Source organism: Zootoca vivipara, chromosome 1 (assembly GCF_965207765.1).
Source record: "Zootoca vivipara chromosome 1, rZooViv2.hap1.1, whole genome shotgun sequence".
In the NCBI taxonomy this organism is placed as follows: domain Eukaryota; kingdom Metazoa; phylum Chordata; class Lepidosauria; order Squamata; family Lacertidae; genus Zootoca; species Zootoca vivipara.
The window spans coordinates 43,778,520-43,804,133 of record NC_142582.1 but is presented as its reverse complement, the minus strand read 5'-3'; the positions used below and the strand labels follow the sequence as shown (position 1 = coordinate 43,804,133).

General features: G+C 41.9%; 1 protein-coding gene across 1 annotated transcript; it reads left to right on the top strand.

Moving 5' to 3' along the window:
- Positions 1-1,239: 1,239 nt before the first annotated feature.
- SEC22A (SEC22 homolog A, vesicle trafficking protein) lies at positions 1,240-24,641 on the top strand. Its single transcript, XM_088655863.1, has 7 exons — positions 1,240-1,344; positions 11,075-11,281; positions 13,429-13,568; positions 16,238-16,432; positions 18,503-18,621; positions 20,989-21,054; positions 22,353-24,641. The coding sequence occupies exons 2-7, from the start codon at positions 11,097-11,099 to the stop codon at positions 22,551-22,553; spliced, it is 906 nt and encodes a 301-aa protein (XP_088511989.1). The 5' UTR covers positions 1,240-1,344; positions 11,075-11,096; the 3' UTR covers positions 22,554-24,641.
- The last annotated feature ends 973 nt before the right edge of the window (positions 24,642-25,614 follow it).

The following is a 25,614-nucleotide window of genomic DNA, read 5'->3' as shown; positions in this document are numbered from 1 at the left end:
CTATAGGCATCCTAATGTTCTCCATAAACCTTTAATCAGACAGTTAGGCTTTTAGCTTTGTGGAGACACCACTCAGATTTAATAAAGAAAAGTTTCTAAGTCATGTTTTAAAAATCAAATAAAATTGTGCCTGTGGTTTATATATTACCCTAGGCTCAGCAATCATAAAGCTAATATAATAACTATCAAACAGTATTGAAATGACTTATCACTGCAGTGGTGTAGGGGGAAATAATCTCTTGCAGATAGTATTGGCTTAGCCATAGACTTAGCCCACAGACTTGTCCATGTTTAGCCACGGATATAATTATAGTGGGTACTTCTGGGCATATACAGAATACCTTACCTTTCCTGTCTCCACACACTAAAAATGAAGGAATAGCCTTCAGTTCAGGTTGGGGTCCTAGCATACCTTTAAAGGCCACTTGCCCTCATTTCCACAGACAGTATTTTGAAAACACAGTGTGGGAGGGAGACATGTCGTTACATATATTACAGGAAGTTTATGAACGGAACCATCTCGGCTCATTTCCACCAGTGTCGATTATTCAAAGATAATTAAGATGTTAAGGATTTAGCTCTTGGTTTAAAGGCATTTTTGAGTGGGCATGAAAGTTTATTAAAATGACATTATCTGCTCATATTCTAGGTCAATTACTAAAAAAATATATTCCATATACCAATGTGCAACACCTCAAAATATATTTTACTATTTTAGAAAGTGTTAATCAATATCCAGTTAATTGTATACAGTAGTTTATTTATTTCGTTTGGGATCTTTCGATTTACAATTGCCATGTAAATCCCAAAATCTCAAAAGGCGCGCGCTAGTCCCTAATAAAGACAATACGATTATAACCAATAATAGCCCTCTTAGTTTCAAATCCAGGTGTACTGTTTTTGTTTCAACCTCTCAAAATCATGGTTTGGATTATACAGATTCTCGGGCGGGGGTTGTATGTTTGTTTGTTAAGGTGTTCGGCAATTTAATTAGCCAGCGGCACCACTTACTTGGGAGCAAGCCCTGCTGAATAGGACTTTACCTCTGAGCAGTATTGCGCCGTTCCACCATTATTCCCATAGGCAGATTCAGACCACACCCGCGACTCCGCAGACCAATAGCTGCTCCCGGAGCCATATCCCCACAAAGCAATGGAGGCTTAAGCAACGCCTTCCCCCTCCTTACCCCCGCAGAGCAATGGCGACTTTTACGCGGCGTCATGTGACGTTGGATTCTACGAGCGAGCGCTGTTGAGTGTGACGTGTCAAGACGCCCAAGAACGCTATGCGCGAGGCTGCGGAGCCGCGGTCCGGCTACGGATGCTGCCGGGTCGATTAAGCAAGGTACTAAATCCGATTCCCTCCCCACGCGCTCGCTGCAGCCCCGAGTGGTTGCCTAGCAACTGAGCCAGCTTGCCCGTAGGAGCGCGGGCCCTTTTTTGTGGGCCTGGGCGGAGGTGCGCCCTTCCTGTGGAGGAGGCGGGAGCAGGCATAGGGCTCCCTCCCCAGGGCGCAGTGGCCCAGGGACGTCCGCACAGCTGCGCCCTTTGGCACGTTCCTCGAGAACTGGGAGGGGACCTATGTGGCCTCCTCCTCCTCCTGCTGCTGTGTGCCTCTAGAGCCCCTTGGCCAGCTGGAAGTTCACCAGGGGAAGTTTTCTCTAGGGGTGGGGATGGGAGTTAAACGCTGCAGCTACAACTGTTGGATGTTTTGCCCGCCATGCAGCAATTCAAGGCACTGTAACTGTGCCAGAGGGCAAGGTGGGGGGAGAGAGGGAATGACTCTGCCCTTAAATACCTGAGCTAATGTAGCTGGGTGTGTGTTTGCGATTCGCATACCCCCCTCTAGGGTTTTTGGCAAAAGGCGTTTTGGGGAGGATTTGGAGAAGGAAGTGCTCTCGCATAATGAGCTTTGGAAACGGATGTATATTTAGGATTTTAGGCCTACCACTAAAAACTGCATTTCTGGGTGCCAGGCCTCTAGGAAGTTGTTGGAAAAAAGGATGCCCTTTGGTTTCCCTCCCTTGCCCTTCCAAGCAAGGTGCTTCTAGTGTGGGGTTGAGACTATTTGTTTGTTGCTTTATGATTTATTTAAATAAAAGGGGGTGAAGGAACCCTTCCCTCAGCCTTCCCTAATATGATACTGGGGGGTGGGGATGCTGTGACATTTTAGGGCAATTGTTGTAGGTATGGCTGTGGAAAGTTATTAAGTGGTTAGTAATGGTACAGTAGAATGATACAATTATAGAACTGCAGAGTTAGAAGGGATTCCAAGGGTCATTTAGTCCAGCCCCCTGCAATGCAGGAATCACAGCTAAAGAACCCCTGATGAATTGCCATCCAGCCTCTGTTGAAAAACCTGGAATGAAGGAGAGTCCACCACATCCTGAGGGAGTACATGCCAGGAAGTTCTTCCTTACCAGTGTGGGTTAGGCCTCAGCTTCTTGAGCGTGCTGTTATTGCATAATGAATGTAATAATACTGTGGCAATTACTGATTTGGCCATATGGTAATCTGAGCTGTGTATCCCTGAGGTTACATTAATGCAACTCTCTTCATATGGTAACATTGTTCCGTGGTTTAAACTCAAAAAGCCACAAGAGTATTCCTCTTAGTTTGCTAAGTTAGTTAGCTACCGTATTTGTATGTTGGTCTTCAGCTAAGTAAAACCAGAGCAGTTCACAAAATACAATAGGATAAAATACATATTAAAACCATTATAAAATTATACCCACTGCAGCCAACAATAAATACTATTTCAAGCTGGGTCTGATTTATGGAATATAGAGTTCTTTAATTGTTATGTATTGTTACCGTACTTTTCCTTATTTTATGCTCTGCTTTATGTTTATGCTCTTAAAATTTTGTAAGTTGCTTAGGAAGTCTGTACGTAGCAAGCAGTTATTAAAATAAAATAATAATAGTCAGAAAAGGCTGAGGTAAAGAGCTAAGTCTGAGGCAGGTGTTGGGATCCAACAGAATCTGCACCAAGCATATTTCAGGGCAGAGGGAGTTCTGTGGAACATATACAACCACAAGAAAGGCCCTTGCTTAGGTTGCTGCATTCTGTGCCACAGCCAGTGGTGTCAACATTAGGAGAGCCTCCTTTGATGATCTCAACAAACAAGTAGGTCTATGGAAGCAAATGCTCCAGGCTCCAACTTGTATTGGCAATACAATGACTAACTTCCAGGTGGGACTTGCTCATAGGTAAATGTACATAAGATCTTAGCTTTTGTGATGCTCAGAGATAGGGAACCTATAGCCCTCCATATGCTGTTGGATACCAGCTTGCATGAGCCTCAGCCAGTCAGGGACAACTGTAGTTCTAGTCCAGCAATGTCTGGCTAGCTACAGGTTCCCTACCTTTGCCTTAAAGTATGGGGCTGTCTTCCACCTTTCAAGATATGGTTATTGAGACTGGAAACGTGAGCATAGCCTAGTGAAAATATGGTTCAGAGCTATGGCAGCTGCATTTGTGGTTATAGCTTTAAAGCAATGGAGATCCAGCCTATTTTATTGTAAATAATTAAAAATAAAATAACAGTCCGTTGTTAATGCAAGCCCCTTTTAGGTTGCTGAAAGGTCTGCCAGTCAACACAATTGAACACATTATTAAGTAACAGATTTCAGCCATTTTACTTGCCTATGTGGGCTTATGAGGAGCAACATAATAAAATGTTAGCCAGACAACTATAATATCTGCCAGTATTGGCACATGATTTACTGCCTTCTGTGTATCACTATGTGCCATAATACAGACTGTCTATCCACAGTATTAGTTTAAAAACAATTGTCATGTATCCCATTATTTTATAGTGGTACCTCAGGTTACAAACACCTCGGGTTACAAACACTTCAGGTTACAGACTCTGCTAACCCGGAAGTAGTACCTCGGGTTAAGAACTTACCTCAGGATGAGAACAGAAATCGTGCAGCAGTGGGACAGCAGCAGCGGGAGGCCCCATTAGCTAAAGTGGTACCTCAGGTTAAGAACAGTTTCAGGTTAAGAATGGACCTCCGGAACAAATTGAGTTTGTAACCAGAGGTACCACTATATTTATTATGTTTCTGAGAAAGCCGAAAGTTTTTTAAAAGGATGTATTCATACACATCTCAAATTTAAATAGGAAAAAAATCATTAAAACATAAACATAATGAAACTAAAGGACAAACCTTATAATAAGGAAAGGGATTTTGCTTAATAATACTTTGTTCAGCATTTCAGCAGTTTCTAAGCCATTTCCATTCTTCTCCAAACACATCAATTTTGTTTCTCTTCCCTAACACAAAAATACATCATGTAATTTTATTGATGATTTCTTTGCCCCATAATTTTCTATACCATTCTTTCAGAGATGGAAAAAAGAAATGGTCTCCTTAGTTTTCCAGTATGTTGCAAATAAAAGTATAGCTGAACAGTGCCCTTTTCTTTCAAGAATAGTTGTTTCAGAAAACCTTAAGGCATAATCCTAAACAAACTCACTAGGGAGTAGGCCCCATTGAACAAAATGTGTTATTATTTTTTGGTTTGGTGAAATATGAGCTTAAGTATATTGTTATATTATTAGCAGAATTTGTGACCAATTTTTTGTTCTTACACACTTGTCCCCCAATAGTCTGCAAAACCCACCTTTCTTTCATCTTGCTTTGAACTTATTTTACTACCATTAGAATGTTAGACAACACCGTGATAGTAATTTATAGAAATTGTCTGAGTACTAAATATTTTCACTCAAATATATTTCTGTAAGGTTACTGACAGCTTAACTTTTAGGGTTTCCCATCTGGACCCTCTTCTGTCCCTATATGTAAGCCATCCTTACTCTGAACCAACTTGCATGCTTATTCAATGCTTTGCTGTGCACGTTTCATTTTCTGAGGGGCAAACTAGATACAGTATGTCAGTCTTTGCCTTTAACATACAGTGGTGCCTCGCTAGACGAATGCCCTGCTAGACAAATTTTTCGCTTAACGAATAGGTTTTGCGATCGCAGGTTGCCTCGCAAGACAACGAGGTTTTCTATGGCTGCCACTTCGTCTTGCGAAGCATGGCCATAAAAACCTCCGATCACAAAACCTACTGGGCATTCCTCTAGCAGTGTTTTTCAACCTTTTTTGGGCAAAGGCACACTTGTTCCATGAAAAAAATCACGAGGCACACCACCATTAAAAAAGTTAAAAAATGTAACTCTGTGCCTATATTGCAGTTATCTAAATACATCAGAGTTGACCCCCTCTTTATTTTTATTTCTTAAAACTCCTCCGCTGTTTGCAATCTTTTTCCAAGGCAAGCAAGGCTCCCTTCTGCCCTCTCTCAGTCTGTTTGGAATGTTTCTTTTAAGCGCCTCTTAAAAGTATCTTTCTGAATGCCATTCAAGTATCTCTCTTTTTTTTATCTCTTTGCACTTCTACAGATACACATAGTCTCTTTAATTCTGAAGAGTTGCAGTAGGGTAGAGTTGCACCAACCTTTTATGCAGGTCACGGTTCTTTCTTATTTCGGAGGTTTTGCCGCTTGTGCGCTTCAGCAGCCAGGGTTTCTCAGTGCGGAAGGGAGAGAGTTGCAGCCGGCGTCTGTGATCCCCTTCTGGACCTCGCAGTCCGTTGCGGGAACCCCTCCAACGCCCTGCAACCCCTCTTTAGGCAGGGAGTCCCCCCTGTTCCTCACACGGGAGTTTGAAGCCTCAAAACCGCCCGTTTTCACCCCACAAAGAGTAGCGCTCCCCGGACTTCGTCAGGGAGCATCTGGAGCGGTCCGTGGCAACCCGGAAGTCCCCCGGCCGGCTTCCTTTACGGCGGGTCAGCGCCCTCTAATGGCGGCCGCCTTCTCGTTGCGGCACGTGACTAGGCACGTGGCAAGGCAGCAAATCGCCCTTCTCGCCGCGGCACGTCGCGGCACACCAGCCAGCGTCTCGCGGCACACTAGTGTTCCGCGGAACAGCGGTTGAGAAACGCTGCTCTAGCAAGGGGAACCAGCTATAGCGTGGGAAGAAGGCAAAAGAAGATGAGCTGTCAGCGCCTCTCAGCTGATCTTCCTTTGCCTTCTTCCTGAGCTGCAGCTGGTTCCCCTTTGTGTTCCACTGGTCTCTGCCGGTTGCCGCAAGCAGTGAGGGGCAACCGGCAGAGACCAGTGGAACACAAAGGGGAAATACTGTAGTGCGGGAAGGGGGGGGGAGAAGCGGAGGAACGGATCCAATCCGCTTTCTCCCCACCCCGCCCGACACAGCGGGGATCTGACGGGGCTTGAGAAGCCTCGTCCGATCCCCGCTGTGTAACAGGCGGGGTGGGGGGGAAAGCGCCCGACACTTGTCAACCCTGCCAAGCAGCACCCGCCACTCTTCTGCTCCGGGGGACGGATCTGAAGAGCGGCGGGCGCTGCTTGCCAGGGCTTCAAGCAGCACCCGCCGTGCTTCGGCTCCGTCCCCCGGTGCCTTAGCGTGGCGGACGCTGCTTAACAAGCCCCGGCAAGCAGCGCCCGCCGGCTCTGTCAGGCAGGGGGGAAGCGGAGGAACGATCCGTTCCCCTGCTTCTCCCCCTCCCCCGCTGCCTGGCACACAGCTCTCTTGGCTGGGGAAGGCAAGCAGGAAAGAGAGCAAGCGCCTGCCTGCCTTCCCCGCCGCCAGTCCCCCGGAGCCCATAGGAACGCATTGATTAAGTTTCAGTGCATTCCTATGGGAAACCGGGACTCGCTAGACAAATTTTTCGTAGGACGAATTGAGTCCTGGAACGAATTAAATTCGTCTAGTGAGGCACCACTGTACAGATTTTTTAAAAATGCTATTAGCAGCTGTCTGGATGGCTGATAAATATTGGGGTGGAGGAGATGTGGAGGGAGAGTTTATCCATTTCCTGCCTTCTTGTAGTTACAATGGAAATAATTTTGGGAAAACCCGTAAAGTTCTCATTGGGACTTTGGGAGCTTTCCCCTAATGCAGAGAGCACATCTGGAGAATGCTCCACATCTGCTGTGATCCCAGTGATTTTCAGTCCCCTCCCAAGTGGATGGTTAGTACATTTTAAGAGGAGTTTAAGTCATTGCATAGTTTATCCCTGAGCAGGGGCCAATTTTGCCACACATTTGAAGGTGTAAAGCCAAGGAAACTGACCAAGTGATTGAGGAGTGGTGCTCCAAAACAAATATGGAGTGCTGCAGCCTGCAAAGATGTCCTCACTCTATTGAGTGGAGCTGCCTTCCTCATAGAAAAAAAACAGGGATGATTATACACGTAGGAGCTCTACTTGTGGGTGGCAGTGCATATGGTAGTCTGTCTCAGAGCTTTTTAAACTGTTGCTATTATTTCACACACTGGCAAATCCAAGTTACGCAATTCAAGTTGATGAGGACTCTTGTACAACAAACCCACTCTTTCCTCCAAATCAGACATTTCATGATAAGGAAAGTGATTGGATGCACCGGAAAGTGGGGAATGATGATCGCTTGACACAGTGTCATGTAACTTCCCTGTATGTTAATCACAATGAATGCTCTAAACTCCACACAATCTTTGTGCATATTAATAAGGATAAATGTTCAATAAACAGTTCATCTGGAAGCAACCAGAGTATTTCTAAAAGTGTAAGATGTAAGGATGAAGATAACAGGATAATAGCATTCTCAGATGATATACATAATAGAGGAGCAGCTCACAGGCAAATTTAATCCACAAGCACATTTTATATCATGCAATGAGGTATGAACACGGTTTCATTTAGAACCCCTTTGACTAATGATATGAGATAGGGCTGTAGCTAAATACAGCTTTCTGCTACTATCATCTGGTAATGCATGAAAAACAGCTTGCAGGTTTTAGGAAGGCTTATCTTTTGGAAGAGTGACTAATTTGCCTTTGCATAAATAGGAGTTCAAAGGAAATGAATGCTGTTTATCCAGGATTTAGGGAAGATTTTGTAAAATAGATCTAGTCTTGTGAAGCTCTAACCATCTCCAGTTCCCTAGTATTTGTGATTTTTTTGTTTTTTGTTTTGTATCTCTGGTTCTAAAATACAAAGAAAAACATACTGAAAAGGAGAATCTGTACTAGCTTTATATGTTGCAGAATTGTTTCAAAATAACAGAAATTGCATTATATAATCAGGTCACCAGAATTATACTTTGTTTTCTCAGCTAAGATTAATTTTGATTAATGGAAATTTGGATAAGGAAAGGAGGAGGAATCTCTTTCTAAGTAGAATAGTATTAAGACTGAACTCATGGATTTTTTTATTGTATGAAATTTGTTTATACAGTATGCAATCTTGTAAGTGAACTGTTGGAACACATGTTGCATCTGTGAATTATAGGCCATTTAAACTGACAGATGTGCAGTTAAACTATTTTAGCCTCATGAACAAAACTAGTCTAGAACACACCATTACATTGCCTTTTAAAAATTGTTTTTATTAAAGGATTTTCATGGTTAACAAGGGTACATACAATGTCTCTGTTTTCAGAGGTATGTGCCTGTAGTGGTGCAATCTCTCCAGCATTTAGGTGAGGTTCCTGGGTGTATCAGTGCCAACTTCCGAGGTGTTAGGTACCATCTATAAATTAGTTTCGAAGTCAGTTCTCTTCTTTTGGCTGAGATTGACTTAAAGGGTGGTTTAGACCATAGTTTAAACAAAGTTTTAAACACAGTTTGGTGGGGTCTTGAGTAGTAGTTTGTATATTGTGGATACCATCCCCTTGCTGTGCCCCTCTGTTGTAGAAGTTTTTCGAAGGTGTTCAGAGTGCTTTTGCTGCTGGGTTATTTAAGAAGGTGTGCAGTTGGTGCTGGGTCAGCCAGGGTATACAAAGTAGGGGACACCTTGTTTTCCCTAGTTTGTCTTTTATTTTTTTTGTGTTAGTATGGGTTTGACTTTTTTGTAGAAGTCTGTTAGGCTGTGTAAACCTTTGACTTGCCATGTTTTTGTTTGGAAGCTGTGGGCTGCATAGTGGAATATTGGGGTGGTGGCCAGGGGGATGAATAGGGTGGGGGCACTTCACCTGCTTTCTCCTTCCATACTTTAAGCATGGATTGTGTGAACCTGTTTAGTGTTGTGAGGATTTTATTTCGTTTGTTTCCGAGGAATGGACACACTGGTACTTCCAGTTGCATTTCTCTCCATGTGCAACCGTTGTTTTCTTTTAAAAAGCTGACAAAAATAGCTTTGTGTTAAAACACTTTGGCTGGCGCATTCATAATGCTTCTTAATCATTCATAATGGTTAAGAATTCATGCGTGGCCCACAGGTTCAGACACAACCTACTCCTCTTGGTTGTGAATTTTCCTCTCCCTTTCATTTTCAGAGCTAACCCATTTTACATTTGTACTGTATCAAACTGCAATTTGCAAATATGTTTGTAACCATGGTGGGTTCATGAGCTGTAGTTTGAACTAAATGTGGCTTCGTTCCATTAATGGCATTTAAAAGTAACTTGCTACTGTTTATTCTTAGGGCAGTGTTTTGGGCAATTTCTTATACATAAGAAATTTGGCGGGCAGGAGTAAGGACTATGGTATTCAGTGAATAAGTGACATATTTGCATCTGATGTTGCTGGGTAGCATTCTATACCCAGGGATCTACAATTTTGGGCTGGCTTGGCAGCTATGTCAAAAAAAAATAGTTTCCTACTCCCTGCCTATCATCTTCCTGCCACCTTCTTTCCAGCTGACATTCCCTCTTCCATCCACTGGCCTTTCCCAAGGGAAAAGAGAAATTTACATGCGGTGGGGTTGAGTGTACTTGAGTGCTGCTGCTTTAATGTACCCACAGCATCTTCAGGGAACAGCATGCAACCCTGGAGATGGGAAGCAGTGCAGATCACAATTCACAAACTGTGATAATCCTTGCCCAGTTCTCCAGGTTGACCAACCTGAGGGTGGTGCCGAGTGGAAATGTGGGAGTCTGTAGATACCAAAAGCATTCTGTTTGGTAAGTTTCACAATGCTCTCCTAGTTTTATGAGTACTTTAAAGAGAAACTTGAGTGTTTCTTAATTACAGTTTGGGATATTGTACAAAAAGACTGCCTAGTAGGCATTTTAAATGCCTGCAATGATTTATTACTAGAGAAACCTCTGCATTATGAATGTTTTAATAAGCTCATCCTGTTTTCCACATATTATGAAGTATCATATATCTCACAGCTAGGAATAATATCCAGCTAGGAGCAAATAATCCCATATGCCAAGAGCAAACTCATTCTCCAACTTATGTAGCCCCCAAAAGCAAAAGAGGAAGGTATTGGCAGGCTCTGTGTTTAAAGGAGGGAGGCTAAGTCAGCTCAGTGAACCATGTGATGCTGGTTGACTGCTGGAGGTGGGGAATGCAAACTAGTGAGGAGGGGAAATGGAATGGACTATTTTGGAAAAGGCCATGATTGGTTGGTTGGTTGGTTGCCTGGATGGCTGGCTGGCTAGAACTCTGAACAAGAGCACTCCACACTGCAATATTTTGTTGCAGGAGTTATAAATGAATGCAAGCAGGATGACAGCCAAAGCAAGGACACTGGGAAACAGGAGGGGAGGCACCAGCATGTTCAGGAGAACTTCATTGTTTGCAGACATACAAAAGTCTTTAGCAAAAGATTCTTAGGGAACATTCGGTCTCCACAAAACAGTTCAGTTAAGGCTGAGTATGCTTAGTAGTGGTCACTCATTGGGTGAGTGAATGGAAAAGTGGGGGGAACAGAATGGAGCAGCCCGGATGAGGCTATGGCTGGCTGGAATATTGTACAGAAACACTTTACAACATTTTGTTGCAGGGCCCACTTATATATTTCAGTGATGATGCAGTTTTGTGTTTGGAACAATTTGTGACTGCTCTTCTTCCCCTAGTTGTGGTGACAGAATTACTTTTATGATGGCTTGCTAAATGTCATATGAATATAAGAAATAGGATTAGGTGCATAGGAAGTCAGATCCAACTTGCTCAGTTTTGTGTACAGTACACTGTCTGGTTGTGGCACTCCAGAGTTTCAGATGGGCTATTCTCAGGGGTTGAACCAGGGATTTTACTAGAACCCCGAGATGCACTTACTGGAAATGTAGTGAATGAAAGCAAAGGTAAATCAAACTCTGTATTCTGTTTCAGATTTTCCTTGTGTCTGCTGGCAATGTCCATGATCTTGTCTGCCTCGGTGGTCCGTGTGAGAGATGGACTCCCTCTATCTGCTTCTACTGATTATGAGCAAAACATTGGTGTGCAGGAGTGCCAAAAATACTTCAAAACTATTGCAAAGAGACTTTCTCAGCTTCCAGATAGATGCACACTTCATGCAGGACTGTATAACCTAAAGTAAGTTCTATTTGGGATTTGTCTTTTCTATGCAACAGCATTTTATCTTGTTTCATATACAACTGCTGGCTGCTATAATAGGGAGTGAAACAACTATTTGGTTTTTTTGGGGAAAACTAGGTTAGCTTTAAGTGATGATGCATTTTCATAAATCTTAAGTATGAAGGCATTTGTACAACTTCTTCATTCTTCATACACACACACACACACACACACACACACACACACACACACACACCATCCTCAGAGATCCTGTTTTGCATTCCACTGCCATGAGACAGGGCCTTTTTGGTGGCAGCATCTCAACTGTGGAACTCCCTCCCAAAGAAGGTTAGGTTGGCGCCATCTCTGATATCTTTAAAACAAGAGGTTAAGACATTTTTCTTCTGCCAGTCTTCTAGTTATTTTAAATTTGTCTCTTTGGATCCCCATTTTTGTCTTCAGATGTCTCCTAAAAGATATATAATTACTCATCTCCTTGACATCTGATGGGAGGGCATTTCACAAGGTGGCAGCCACTACCGAGAAGCCCCTCTGCCTGGTTCCCTGTTGCTTCACTTCTTGCAGTGAGGGAACCACCAGAATGCCCTTGGTGTTGGATCTGAGTGTCCAGGCTGAACCACGAGGAGGGAGACATTCCTTCGGGCATATAAGGGCAGAGTAATCAGAAGGCATATCAAGTGATTATTTTGATATAGTGGTCTGACATAAACCCTAGTATATCATAGGCAGTCAAGCCTTGGACTACCCTTCTGGAAACAGAGATGCTTTTCCTTTGAAGTGTTTATGAAATGAATCTAATGGGGCAAAATATGCTGTGAACACATGGTGGGAGCAGTAGTGTGATGTCATAGCACATTATGCCATTTTGTTCCATTGGTTGTTTACCTTTAGTTTTTGAAGCATATCAGTTGGGACTTCACCTGCTGAGTGTTGGGCCACTCCTGGCTATAGTTTTTCTTTAATTTCCTACAGACTTCAATATATTTTGTGTCTACGACCATGAGTTTGTTGGCAGTGCCTTTTCTTTTTGTCCAATAGGTTATAGAAAAGCCCAGCATGCCTTATGCACACCTATATGGACTATATCTGGATTAAATTACAGCAGTGTACAGCAGCCATAAAACCATGTGTATCTTTAAGCTGAAAACATAAATTTCAAGCCTTTCTCATTGCCTTCATTTTTCTTGTACCATACTTTGGAATGGTTTAATTGAAATGAGTTTGTGTGCGTGCTACAGTGTGTACCGTATGTTTCATGATCTTAATAATTAAGTGGGTCCTAGACCAAATGGGAAACGAATTATTTGTAAGTAGATGCAAATGGGGTTGGGGAGAGAATCAATATTCACAGTTCAAAAGTAGATAATTTGTATTATCTGATGTGTACATTTCTGGTACTGACCTTTATAAACAAACTTCCCTAAATATTCTTGATAAATCTCTGATGTTTAGTATACCAATATATATATATATATATATATATATATATATATATATATATATATATATATATAGTGTCAGATGTACAGTATGTACCTAAAATTGTCCTGGAATTATTGTTTTGAATGGCACACGGAATGATGAACTAATGCAGTGTTTTAACGGAATGTTTAATAATAAAGAGTGTAAGCGTATGCCAGAATTTCAATTAGATCTGGGGAGTTTTCCAGCTTCTGATGAGTTCTTTTAATGCAATGCCATCACTGAATACTGACAAAGAAGCATCATTGCTAGGGCAGGATTTCATTCTCTGGCTCATAAAGATAATTCTGATGAGCTTTTTTGATTTGGGTTTTGGAATGAATATGTCCTTTTATGCACAACCAATAATTAAAACATTCAGAGGTTAAAGAGGGGAAGTTCACTCTTTGATCTGTTTCCTCCTTCCTACTTTAGAAAGGAAAAATCCTCTTACTCTTTTGCTTTTTACTTGTGGTGGGACACACCCGGGACCTTTTCCTCTTGAAAACAATGTTACAATTTCTCATGAATATTGATGCTTTCATTACACTCAGAGCCATTTTTTCTTGTTCTTACAGCACAGAGAGCTGCTCTAGTCAAGCTGTAGATGTATGAATTTAATTCTGAAACGTTAAACACATTTTAAAATGTTTTTGTTTTGTTTTGTAGTTTTATTAGTTTATTAGTTACATGATGCTCTGCACTGAAAATTACCCCAGTGTCCTGGCCTTCTGCTTCCTGGATGAGCTTCAAAAGGAGTTCATCACAACATACAACATGATGAAGACAAATACAGCTGTTAGACCATACTGCTTCATTGAGTTCGGTAAAGGGGATTCACCACTTTCTTTAATGACGGACTTGTTTTAGATCAGGCATCCCCAAACTTCGGCCCTCCAGATGTTTTGTACTACAATTCCCATCATCCCTGACCGCTGGTTCTGTTAGCGAGGGATCTGTTTTAGATCATATATATACTAGCTGACCCGGCCACACGTTGCTGTGGTTCTTTCCTGTGATCCCCACCCTGTCCCGATCCATGACGTATCCTGCCCCTCCTCCCTCCACCCCGGCTCATCCCTGTGTTTCGGTAGAATACCCTTCACTCTGTTGTCCCTGGGGAGTGTTGGCCCCTCCCCCATGTATCTCCATACCTTGGCCCCCACACTTGGAGAAGGAACTGTCAGTTTCTGGGTTCCATTTCCCAGTATTTACTTTTGTCTGATGCCCTCTGTTGTCCCCTCCCCCCTGTATCTCCATACATTGGCCCCTGCGCACGCATCGTGAACATTTCTATATATTTAGATTAAGGATCGGGGGTGATGATGCGCCCTGGGACCCAGAGAACTAATTTTAAAATCCCGACCCGGGGGGGGGGGTGTCAAATAGCAAAACCCCACAGCCCCGTAGCAACAGACAGGCCCAGACAGAAGGAGGGGGGTCATATGGGCCACTTGGCGTGGGCTTCTGAATCCAAAGGGGGCCTGGGTCAGAATATTCACAATCAGTAAAATGAAAAAAGTAACAAAAGGGTTAAAAACAGGGCCACATTATCTACCTGGCCCGGGCCTCTGTCTGGCCTTGCAAGGGCCTGACAGCAGAAGGCACGTTCTGAAGCACCCGAGTTGTTCAGTTCCATAAAAAACCCAGAAAGTGGCAAGGGGAAGGTAGGGGATTGTAAATCGGGGGTGGGGGGAATATCTGAGGACTTAAACTGGGGAGAGAAAGTGCATGGTTGTTGTTTTTTTAAAAAGACGCAGAGGCTTGCATTCAGTCGTAGTATATAAAGTCTAGGTTAAAAGGGGCATGACTGCCCTTACTTAAAATGGCCGCCGGAGCCTCGCATGTGACACAATGCCCACTAAATTATAAAGCGAAAACCCCTCGCTGTGCCTCCAAGTGCGTGTTAGGAGAAATGATGAACGACTGCCAGGCGTTTATTAATGCAGCTGCCAGGAGAGGCTTTGGGCTTGGGCTTTGGGCGTGGAATGGCTGTTTTGGTGGTTGTTGGACAGTTGCTCCCCCCACACTACGTCAGCCTATGACCTATTTGGGCTCCCCCACCTCCCACCCAGGGCTAGTATTTAAAGGGCTGTAGAGCTGAGGGCTAGTCTGTAAAATGGAGCCAAGGCCTAGTCTTTAGGCTGTAAAGTAAACTAGCCTTGGCTTGGGCTAGTATTTAAATGTGACCCGAGGCCTCCACCCTATCTCTCCATTCCTTGGCCCTGGCCTGACTCTGTGGGTTGTCTGGTAATGGCCGCCTTGGTGGTTTCAGTTGCTTGGTTGATGACATCATTATTTTGTGGGTGTGGTGTAGACTCCATGGTGAGGGAGAGGGTGTAGGAGGAGGAGCTGAGGGAATAACACCACTTGAGGGCGCTGTTTTACTTTGTGGAAAAGTAGGTTTATACTTGCCCAGGTACGAAATTTGAGGGATTTTCTTTTCCAACAACGCTTGGGGAATGGCCTGGATCATTGTGTCAAAATTTCAGGACGATCGGTCAAGCGGTTACGGAGAAAAGTTCAGCCGACACTTTCAAGATTTTTGCAACTGTAGCATATCTTTCCGCCTCAAAGTATTCAAGGCTTACAAAAGCTTTATTATTATTAATCAGCTGACACAATAAAATTAGCAGTTAAAATCTAAACATAACCATTGTTTGAGCCATAAACCTTTACTGTGATATACAGCCCATTCTTCCAGCACCTTACAAAAAAAAGAAAAAACTTTCACCTGTTTAATGACATTTTGAAGCAGTGGGTTTAGGTAGATCTTCCTAGGAAGGGAGCCAGAGGTGATGCCACAACCAGGAAGGATTTTTTGTGTGGAATCACAGGGTGGAATTCATTGTTGTGTTATGTATGAGATACGCTCTGTATGCAAGCATTTCAGCTTGCCAGATGCAACAGTCACACCTCTCCTCCCCCTGTGTGCTGTGCTGGGGATTCCCCTAATCTCTTAGATTCCAGATGCCCTAAGAATATGTTGAAAATGAAGAAGTGTATGGGCTTTCCTCTTTAAGCACGTATTTTGCTCTTGCATATGAATAGTAGTATGCTTTTGTAGGAAAAGAAAGTTCATCATTATGGATGCTGTTAATTCTCATATTATGTGTGTCAAAGTAAAAGAGGCTTGTTTTCAGAACAAGCTCTTGTTTTATTTTGTAAGAATATATTCTGAATTGCATGAAAAGCTAAACAAAATGCAATTCATTAATTATATAAGCCTTACTTTCAGGCTTGTCAGTGCATGAGTCATTAGTTTATTCATAATTAGATTCCTAGTGCTTAATTTTTTGGTGCTGCAAAATTAATTAGCCCATGATATATTAGTTATAAAGTAGCAACAATATTAAAACTTTCCACAATGGATGTAAGAATTCCAAATAATGAATTTAAATGTGTCTCAGAGACTTATATTGCCCATAAAGCCATGGGGGGTCAGATGATTTTATTAACATATGTCTAAGGGGGTTTTGTTTTAATTTTACACAGATAATTTCATTCAGAGAACCAAGCAGAGATATAACCACCCACGGTCTCTGTCGACAAAGATAAACCTTGCTGACATGCAGACGGAAATCAGGCTGAGACCACCTTATCAAATTTCCTTGTCTGAATTGGGTTCAGCCAATGGGTTTCCACATGCACCTCTTCCAGAATACAAAGGTACTGGGAAAATATCTACAGGTGAGTTTGTTTCCTTAAACATAATTTTGCTTGTGTAAAGTTAAAAACTGGAGCAATTTGCTTACACCAGTCTTGTAAATCTTGGGGCCAAACTAGATGTCATTCTTGTTGTTTAGCCTTGTGTGCCTGTCTTTAAATAAAATAAATGGCCATTGCAATGGACCTATTCCAGATCAGGACTGTGGCATGGAGAGAGGAGTACTTTAACCCTTTGCTCCTGCTGCTTTCCTGATTAGAATATCTTCCACTCACAACACAGCACCTTCAGTTTGCAGTGGGATGAAAGGTCCCATTGTTTCCCTCAAGGTCAAATGACATGTCTAATTTGATCCTACAATTTTGCTAAATCTGAGGTCTTGCTAATGGCTCCACCATAATATTATTCCACTCTTGTAACAATCAACAAGCTTGAATTTGTGAATATTAGTAAAAAGCCACTGCAAAATTTCAGTTGTCTCTAGAATATGTGATTCTGGATTAGAACATTGGACATGAATGTAGGGAGGAAGCCAGTCTCTATTTAACTATGAAGTTCACTGAGGTTTGATGGAAATTTTTTCTCATATATTTTGTTTATTCCAAGATGTTTGTTTTAGAGTAAAATGTAGAATAGAAATGTTTCTTCCAAACAGCAGCTAAACTGTGCACAGATTAGTGTGTTCCTTCCAGAGTTTGGAAACAGTGATGCTCACACAGTCTAGTTTTCTTCTTCTGGAGAAATTCCCTTTGTCGCTGCTGTGCTTTCTCTGACTTTATGAACTGCTTTGGAGAGCCTTTTTCTGCTGCAGCTGTTCAATGCAAACAACATGGAATGACACCCCTCTCAATATTAATGTTCCAGCTCATTAACTTCATTGTTGGCACCTTTACACTTCACTGATTTAAACAGAATGATTTAAATATGGTTCAGTAACCTCATTGTCACTCTCTCTGTGTTGCCTAGACTACTGTGGATTTTGCCCTGTTTTTTCATATTCATTTTCTGTCACTTGTTGCGGAATAGCACAGTAACTGCTTGTACACACATTCACTATGAATTGGCAGACATTTGTGTGTACCTGTACCGTTGGCTCTCCAGTAGCACCGATGAATGTCTGCATAAATGCTTACTTTCAGCCTCCTCCTCCGCATCTTTGAGCAGAAGGCCCCTTTGTGGATTTGCTGGTGAAGCTAGAAGTTTTCATACTTAGCCTACCTCTCCTTCTGCTTCACAGTGCCCCATTTAGCAAATACACTAAGCCACTAAGCCTTTGGTACACTTACTTGGGAGGAAGTCCATTAGGCTCAATTGGACTTCCTTGTGAGTAACAAAGGAGTGTCTGATTAAGGGGCTAAAAGTGCTGGAGCAGGATAAACTGACAATAGTTTTTGGAAGACTTTTAGGAGATGAATGGACCCCATTCGTTGCCTCCTAGAATACCAATTATGGGTATATTTCTCTTCATTTTTTGTAATATTCCACATTGCTGTCAATTAAAAATATGCAAAAGGAACAGGCTGTCAATTTCTGTGCACCTTCTTGCAAGTAAGTACCATTGAGCCCCTACTTCTGAGTAAGCATGTTTAGGGTCGACTATAAATCATTCTTTAAGAGCTGTAACATGCATTAGTAGAGCAGAAAAGCAAACTCTGAGAGCCCTATTTCAAGGGTGAGACTTAACTACTCAGTGGCTAATTGCAGACTAATTGCACCAGCTAGTTCTGCATTTTGGAGATTTACAGCTGTGCTCCCACAATCGAAGCCTAATACTGAAGAACTTGGGTGTTAGCTCAAAACTTATTTTTAACCAGGCCTTGGAGTTTCAGTTTTTCCTCATGCAAAATGTATTTTTTCCAATGTGTTCTGAGAAGTTATGCTTCTTCAGTTTGCCGTTATATATTCTCTAAGCAAGTACTCAGTTCAAAATAAATGAAAAGGGAGTCTCTTAAGCATATGAGCATTTTCTCATTTAAGTTACAGAATCTTGAGCAGGAAGACATTGAAAAATAGCATTAACATTTTTGGCCGAAACATTAAGGAACACATCTTTAAATATTGATAAGTGGTTTTTTCCCCCCTCTGCCTTCCAGCCCCTCACCAGCGACTGGAACCTGTGACTCTGTCAGGGATTGTTTCCTTTCTACTCAGCCTTTTATGTGGGGCTTTGAATTTAATTCGTGGTGTTCATGCCATAGAAAGTCTTCTGCAGGTACTGTAGCCATGTTTATGACTTTGTAGCAGGGAAAAACAAAAGCCCAGTTTTGGAAGAATTACCTATCAATTTCTTTTTAAAAAATGCTCTTGCAATAAGTGGTAGAGTTGAATCACCCTCTGAATATTGTTTGGATAAGGAGAAAACCCTCTTTTCCCACAGAGGTCTGGCAACTATGGCTTGCAGGCTGGGTTTGTCCTTCTGAGCCAAGCTGTTTGACATCTCAGCTGGTGGAACGATATATCTTTCTGTTACTGACATGTTTCAGATCTGTGTCTCTAGCTTTTTTTTGTAGGGAAGCTGAGCCAGAAGAGAAATCCAGAATGTTTCACATGTAGACTTTAATAAGATTCTTTGAGTTGGTCTAGTTATTAAACTTTACAACAGAAGTAGGTTTTCTTTGGTGTGTTTCTGACCACCCCATCATTTCTGGGCCATTTACGTGGTGAGTTTGCCTGCCTGCAGTGGATGTCAATGACATTCATTGCTGGTGGTAGAGGAAGCTCTCTGTGATAGCACTGAATCATGTGACATGTTTACTTTGTGTGGGGGTGTTGATCCACATGGCCAGTGAACCATTCTCTTGCATCAGGGAAATCCATGATGCAGTACCTTCTCTCAGTGAATCCCTTTAGAACACAGGATTGCTGCAAATACTCTCTGTATTGAGAAGATCATAGAAAGATGATGAGAGAAGGATCTGGGAAGTTCTACTGTTCACTTACAGCAATCCAAGCTAAAGTTCTGGATGCACCAGTTAAAACTGTTCTTTCCTATGTTCTCCACTCTGGGAAAGTGTTTTGGAGGACTGCATTGGGAGCTCTAGAATCATATGAGTTGGAAGGGACTCAGAGAATTCTAGGCCAACCCCCTGCAATGCAGGAATTTGCAGCTGGCCCTTATGGAGTTATCAGCTCCATGTTCTAACCAGCTGAGCTAAATGGCAGGTGTGAGTTCCACTCCCATTTCAGATGAATTGCATCACTTTTTCTTTTCAATTCAAATGTAAATGTTTTCAGTGAAATCTAAAATACACTTTTGAAAAGTCATATTGAACTATACACAGACTATTCTGGATTTCTCTTCTGGCTCAGGATACTAAATCATAATATAATACTAAAGTAATATATGAATGTTATTACTACCCATGCAACTGTTATAACAAATGAGATGTCCTTGAGGCCTTGTTTTATTTTTCAATATTCAAAATTTCTATATTTCAATTTCAAGCATGTAACGAAAGTTATATTGACTTGTACTCTATAATTGTCCACGGATTACAGTTAGAAATTACACCTCCCCCATTATCATTGAAGAACCTTCTGCTTTGCATGCAGTTATAGTCTTTATTGTTCTTCCTTTTGAAAGCAATCTTCAAGAGCCATTTCTGTCTTTTCATTTTCTCATAAGGAACTCATATTTCAGTTGAGAAATACTGTGCCGCTTGCGTGTAACAATTGCTTTTGTTATGTGCACACATGTTCTGGGAAGTCAGGTTTTCTGTAATGTGAGAAACAAACTAAAATCCATTGTGGAGCAGAAATGGAACCCATATCTCCCCGATCCAAAGCTCCTGCTCATACAACTGTTAGATATTACAACTTAAGGAAAGTATATCATATAATATTTAGCTGCCACCTGTGTAAATACTGCTTTGTGGGTTTTCTTCATTTCCTGTTTACTTTTTACTTTGTAGGAGCTGAGCACCATCTAGTGGATGCATGTGATGGCAGCAGATCAGTCTCTTTAAATGTTGATCTGTGGCAATCGCTGAAAATAGGCTGGACATTTTGCTTGTTTTAAGAGAAAAGGGGGCACATTTGTGAGAGATCCTAAGGCCCTACACCAGCTTTTCTCTTCATAGTCCATCTCCTGAATTTTTATTTCCAAGTGTTTCTACTTAGTCTGGCTAGACAAAAATCAAGATTGGTGGGGACAGGCTGCAGGGAGATAAAAAAATGGATTTTTTTTGGGGGGGGAGTTTAGCACTTGTCACCCCTTTTGCTCTTAAAATGAGATCTCTGATCTGCATTTAAAGAGAGGAAGAGTCTGGTTTGTCCCCAAGGATAGCTGTTGTACATTGGAAAAAAGTGGCCCAGCGGGAATATTCCAGATACCAATTTCAGTAAATGCAGAATAACATTAATTTGATGGTGAACAGATGGCAATTCTCACTTGATTTTTGCTAAATGAACGTAGACATACCTATTTAGCTATTATTACTTAAGCAATGCAGTTAAATGTGTTTTACTGCCTTGCATTTATCCGTATTTATCATGACCTAAGTGCTGGCTGCTTGGCTGGCACTGGGATCAGTTGTGCAACTTCAGTTACTAAATAAGGACATCAATTTTCCCCCCCCAGAACAACAGAGACGACCTAAGCTATGTTATTGCCTTTTTTCTCGGCGCAGCAGCTTGTTTATATCAGGTAGGATCTTCCTCTTACAAGTCTGAATGATTTTTTTAAAAGTTGTAATCCATTTCTGACTTAGGGTATGTTGTATCATACCTTGTGAGTCCAAAATTAAATGTGTAAATAGATTTATTTCAAAGTTTCCTTCTGTGTTCTGGTGGTAGTGGGTGAACTATACTGCAACTCTAGTTTAGGCTTTCTGGACATTTGCATTGAAGTCTACAAAGTACGTAGCTGGTGGATTGCTTGACTCCCCCACATTGTCACAATAGATAAGTATCTGAATTTTGGGCAGGGAAAACTGAAGGTGGTTGGGCCTAATGTGGAGCTGTTTGAAAATATACCAAAAGACCATTGGTCAATGTATCCACAGATTGACCCTGATTTTCCAGGGTCTTTCTGAGCTCTATCTGGCAATTTCTGCATATGAAACGTGTTCTGCCCCTCCCCACAGATGCTATCTCATAATATTACACAAACTAGTCCATGATGAGGCATAACTTAAATCAAACTGGGCTTTTATTCTCGAATTTATGGGACAGAATGACAGATTGTTGCCTGCATTTTTTTGGTTAAGATTTCTAAGCATGCAGAGCTTGTCTGAGGCCCAGGGTGAGAGTATTGTTATAATTAAGTTATAAACTCAAACAAAAAAGCACCTGCTCCCTGGTGGACGCCCCTGGCTAAGTCCCCTGAGGATCAGTGTACCTGGCCACCCACACCCTCTGCACAGGCCTGCTGAAAATTTCTGTATTTTCATTATTGATTTTATGGTCATGCAATAAACAGGTAAGCTTATTATGCTAACCTTCCTGAGAGAGCATATTGTATCTTCTTAGTGGCGATATTTGTTGCTTCAGGTAATATTTAATCAAAATAGCTGGTAACAGACAGCTTACTTTCAGCTGCTGTGGTATTTTAAAGGGTTATACCTGATTCATATGACTCATAGAAGACTCTTGTGTAGACTTCAACTGCACCTGTAAGATGCAGGTGGCTGGGGCAGATGTTCAGAAATTGGATCGTACCTCCACCTATGGTAGGGAGTGCATAAATTTTGGGCAACGGTATTTGGAGAAATTTGATAAGACATTAAAATGCCACATCCATTGGTAGATTTAAATTGAAAGCCATAGCTTTTGTCAAGGGAGCTCACACTGTGGAAGTAACATTTGCACTCCCCTGCTTACCTTTGTTGAATGGAAAGGTATGAAAAAAGTCTCTTGCCACATTAGCTGCGTGCTGCTTGCTATAGAAATATGAGAAAATTCAACAGGTTACTTACATCCTTGTGACTTTTCTTCCCTTTGCAGTGCTATCTGTTTGTGTATTGCACAGGCTGGCGGAACATCAAGTCCTTCCTAAGTTTTGGCTTAATCTGCTTATGCAACATGTATCTCTATGAACTACGCAACCTCTGGCAGATCTTTTTCCATGTGACTGTGAGCGCTTTTTCAACGTTACAGATCCGATTGAGACAGCCACAAGGGAAGGCCCCCGATTACAATGTGTGATGGTTGTCCTACAGCAAGTCTCAAGGCAAACTTGATCCAAGCAGTATTCCTCTCAGGAATGAAACACTTTTCTGCAAGACAGACGGTTCCCATAGTCTAGGGCATTAATGACAGAGAAATTCTTCTTCAAAGAAGAACTGGAAATGGTTCGGGACCCTGTTGTGGGACAAATGAAAACCCTGTGCAGGAGAATGTACTTCAAGGGCAAATTGAGAAGTTTGGAGGGGCAGCATGAAAATTCCACATCCAGAAGTATGAAAATGGCAAGGAGCTTGTTCTGCATATCAAGTGATTCCTTCAGTCTCATACCAGGTTTGCCTTTGTGAGATAGTAGAAAAGGCTGAAATAAAAGGATGGTGTTGCATATTAACGAACTGTTCAAAATGAATGAATTTCTAAATGCGAGATTATTGGATGCACATAAGTTTAATGGTGTGTGTCTGCCTTTTCCTTAATTAAAATCTAACCCAGAACCATCTGTTCATGGGGATTAGTTCCTGGGCCCCAAAGGCCTACCATCTAGTGCAGTGCTAATTCTGAATTGCTTTGTTTCTACCCCTCCCCAACTTTTTCTGTGTAATTTGCTTTGAAAGAAATGAGGAAAGTGACTTCTCTCCCCCAGCCCCAATAGCAATCCCATGTCATCTTCCATCCTTTTCTCTAATGCTTGAAGGATGAAAAGAAGTTGACTAGCCTCATCTAGGAAAGAGCCTAACTTCTACTAATTTCAATTTAATTGTCTAAGAAAAACTGTCCTGGGAACAAAGGAAAGTAACATACTGATTGTGGACAACAGATCTATTGTAGAAGAGGTGAGCAACCTGACAGAAGCCTACAGTGGACCAAAAGAGCCTGCCATCAGCAGACCAATGAGGAAGGGTGATGGTTACTAATTTCCACCCTCCTCTAACCCTCTGGAGCAGATTTTTGGGTGAGCTGCAGGGAGGGAGATTGGGGGGAAAAAACCCTATTCCATTCCCTCATTTTGAGGATTATCACTGGATACAACCCTACTAATCTCACCCTAATGAGAAAAGTAAATCTGCTTAAGTGTTGCTGGATTGCATTGCATCCTGTATGTTAAGCAGCAGCTGTGAGAACAAAATGCCTTCGCAATGAAGGTAGCTGCAGACGTTTCCTCTAATGTTTTATGATCCTCCTCGTCTTTAATTGTAAGATGTCACCTACACAAAAGTGGTAGGTTTTTTTTTTCCAGTAGGCAAGAAAATCGTCTAGTCTTAATTATAAATCCTAAGCTGCTCAACGCACTACAATAACTTCTAAAGCATTATTTTGTAGGACAATGCTGAGTGGTCAGAGACTACCCAATCAGTATACTCCCGCACTACTTGGAACAACCCTTCCCTTGAATTAGATGCTGTACCCCAGAAGTGACTGTTTTTGTCCCAGCTGCAATTTTCACCCTTGATAACCTCTGGGAAATGGCCACCCAAAACCATTGCGTGCACACATAGGAGCTCCCTCATCTACATAGATCAGCAGAGGAAGGGTTAATCACCCTCTCCCTGCTTATCAAATGATTGCTGGGGAGATTTGCATCCACATCAGAGTGGAGAGTTCTACCCACTGTAGTGCTAGGTCTATTTCTTTCTTTCTGCCACTACTGCCAAAATGGGTGAAGCTTATGGGGGGGGGGGAGGTAGAGGCAGATCAGGCCCTAGATCTGGAGGTCAGGCATTATTTTGAAACCACATGCAAGTAATGTGTGAAGTAGTCCAAGTATATTTGTTGTAGACCCAAACATTAATAATGATACACAAAAATTATTCATTTATCATGATAGGCATACAAAGAGTCCTAAACTGGGTCTTCCAGTTGCCCCAGTCTTGTTGCTGTTCTTGTATGTTATGTTTTCTTTACCTTCATGATAATTTAAAATATAAGTAAAGGAACTCCTGCCAAATGAGGAAAAAACTTACTCTGTTTGCCATGGGATGCTGCATATGATGACTTTGGGCATCAGTTTCCTAGCTGCAAAATGGGAATACTGATCATTTCAATGAAAATGTAAAGTGCATTGTAGAATAAAAGTGCTGTATAAATAAATGCAGAAGCAGCTATAAGATGGTCAAGACTTCTGAAGCGAGGTCACTGCAACATACATGGGGGTCTTAATGGGTATTTTTTATGAAGGTGTTTATCACAGCCAACACTTCAAGAATGGGACATTAATGATATATACTGTAGGGTAGTGGGGTGGTGGGTATACAGCTAGCACTATAGGCGATATAACTTCTTTTTTGGAGCCTGCCCTAAATACTTTCATGTCTGTAAAGAGTCATAGCCAATGGCTGAGCATGAAGATGTTCAGGGCATGCAACTTTGCTGAGGCTTTGACTTCTCCAGAAAGAAGTAAGCCTTCATCTTGGATTTCACACATGTGACTAGAAGCACTGACTTAAAGTATGCTTACAGATGCATATTGCAGGCACACAATCAAAGGGTGAAAAGCTACCAGAATTGGTTTAAGGGTAAACAAAAAAAACCATCAAAGAACACAGTGTTATCTATCATAAGTTCCATTAAGTGACTGTGCTGGATTGTGGCCTAATTTTTGGGGGGTGGTGGTGGGGGGACTAGGAAAGATGCTGAGAGTTATGCAATACCAAATGATTTACAGTAATTACCCTAACTGAAAAGATCTATATCTAGCAATCCACCTAATGTTGTCTTATGTAATGGCTCCCATCATTTCTAAGTGCAAATCGTGCTCAGGACCATACTCTTAGCTAGCTTGGAACATCTGAAATGTTCCTCATCTGTGCTGGAGATCACCACTGTGCTTGCAAAATTAACAACTAAGGGCAATTTGCCCATCTGCTTTCCCCACTCACCTTAACAGGGTCTAGCACAAGGAAAAGCAGCAGGCAGGGACCCCACTGATGACTTAAATATGAGTTTAGGATGAGTTTCTCCCTTATTGTTGAGCCAGCAACCTTCCCTCCCAATATCTAGAGACTACCTTCAGAGATATTGGGCACCTGTGTTATTATTTTAAAACAGAAGAAAACATGTAAAGAAATATAACCAGTTGATTTCA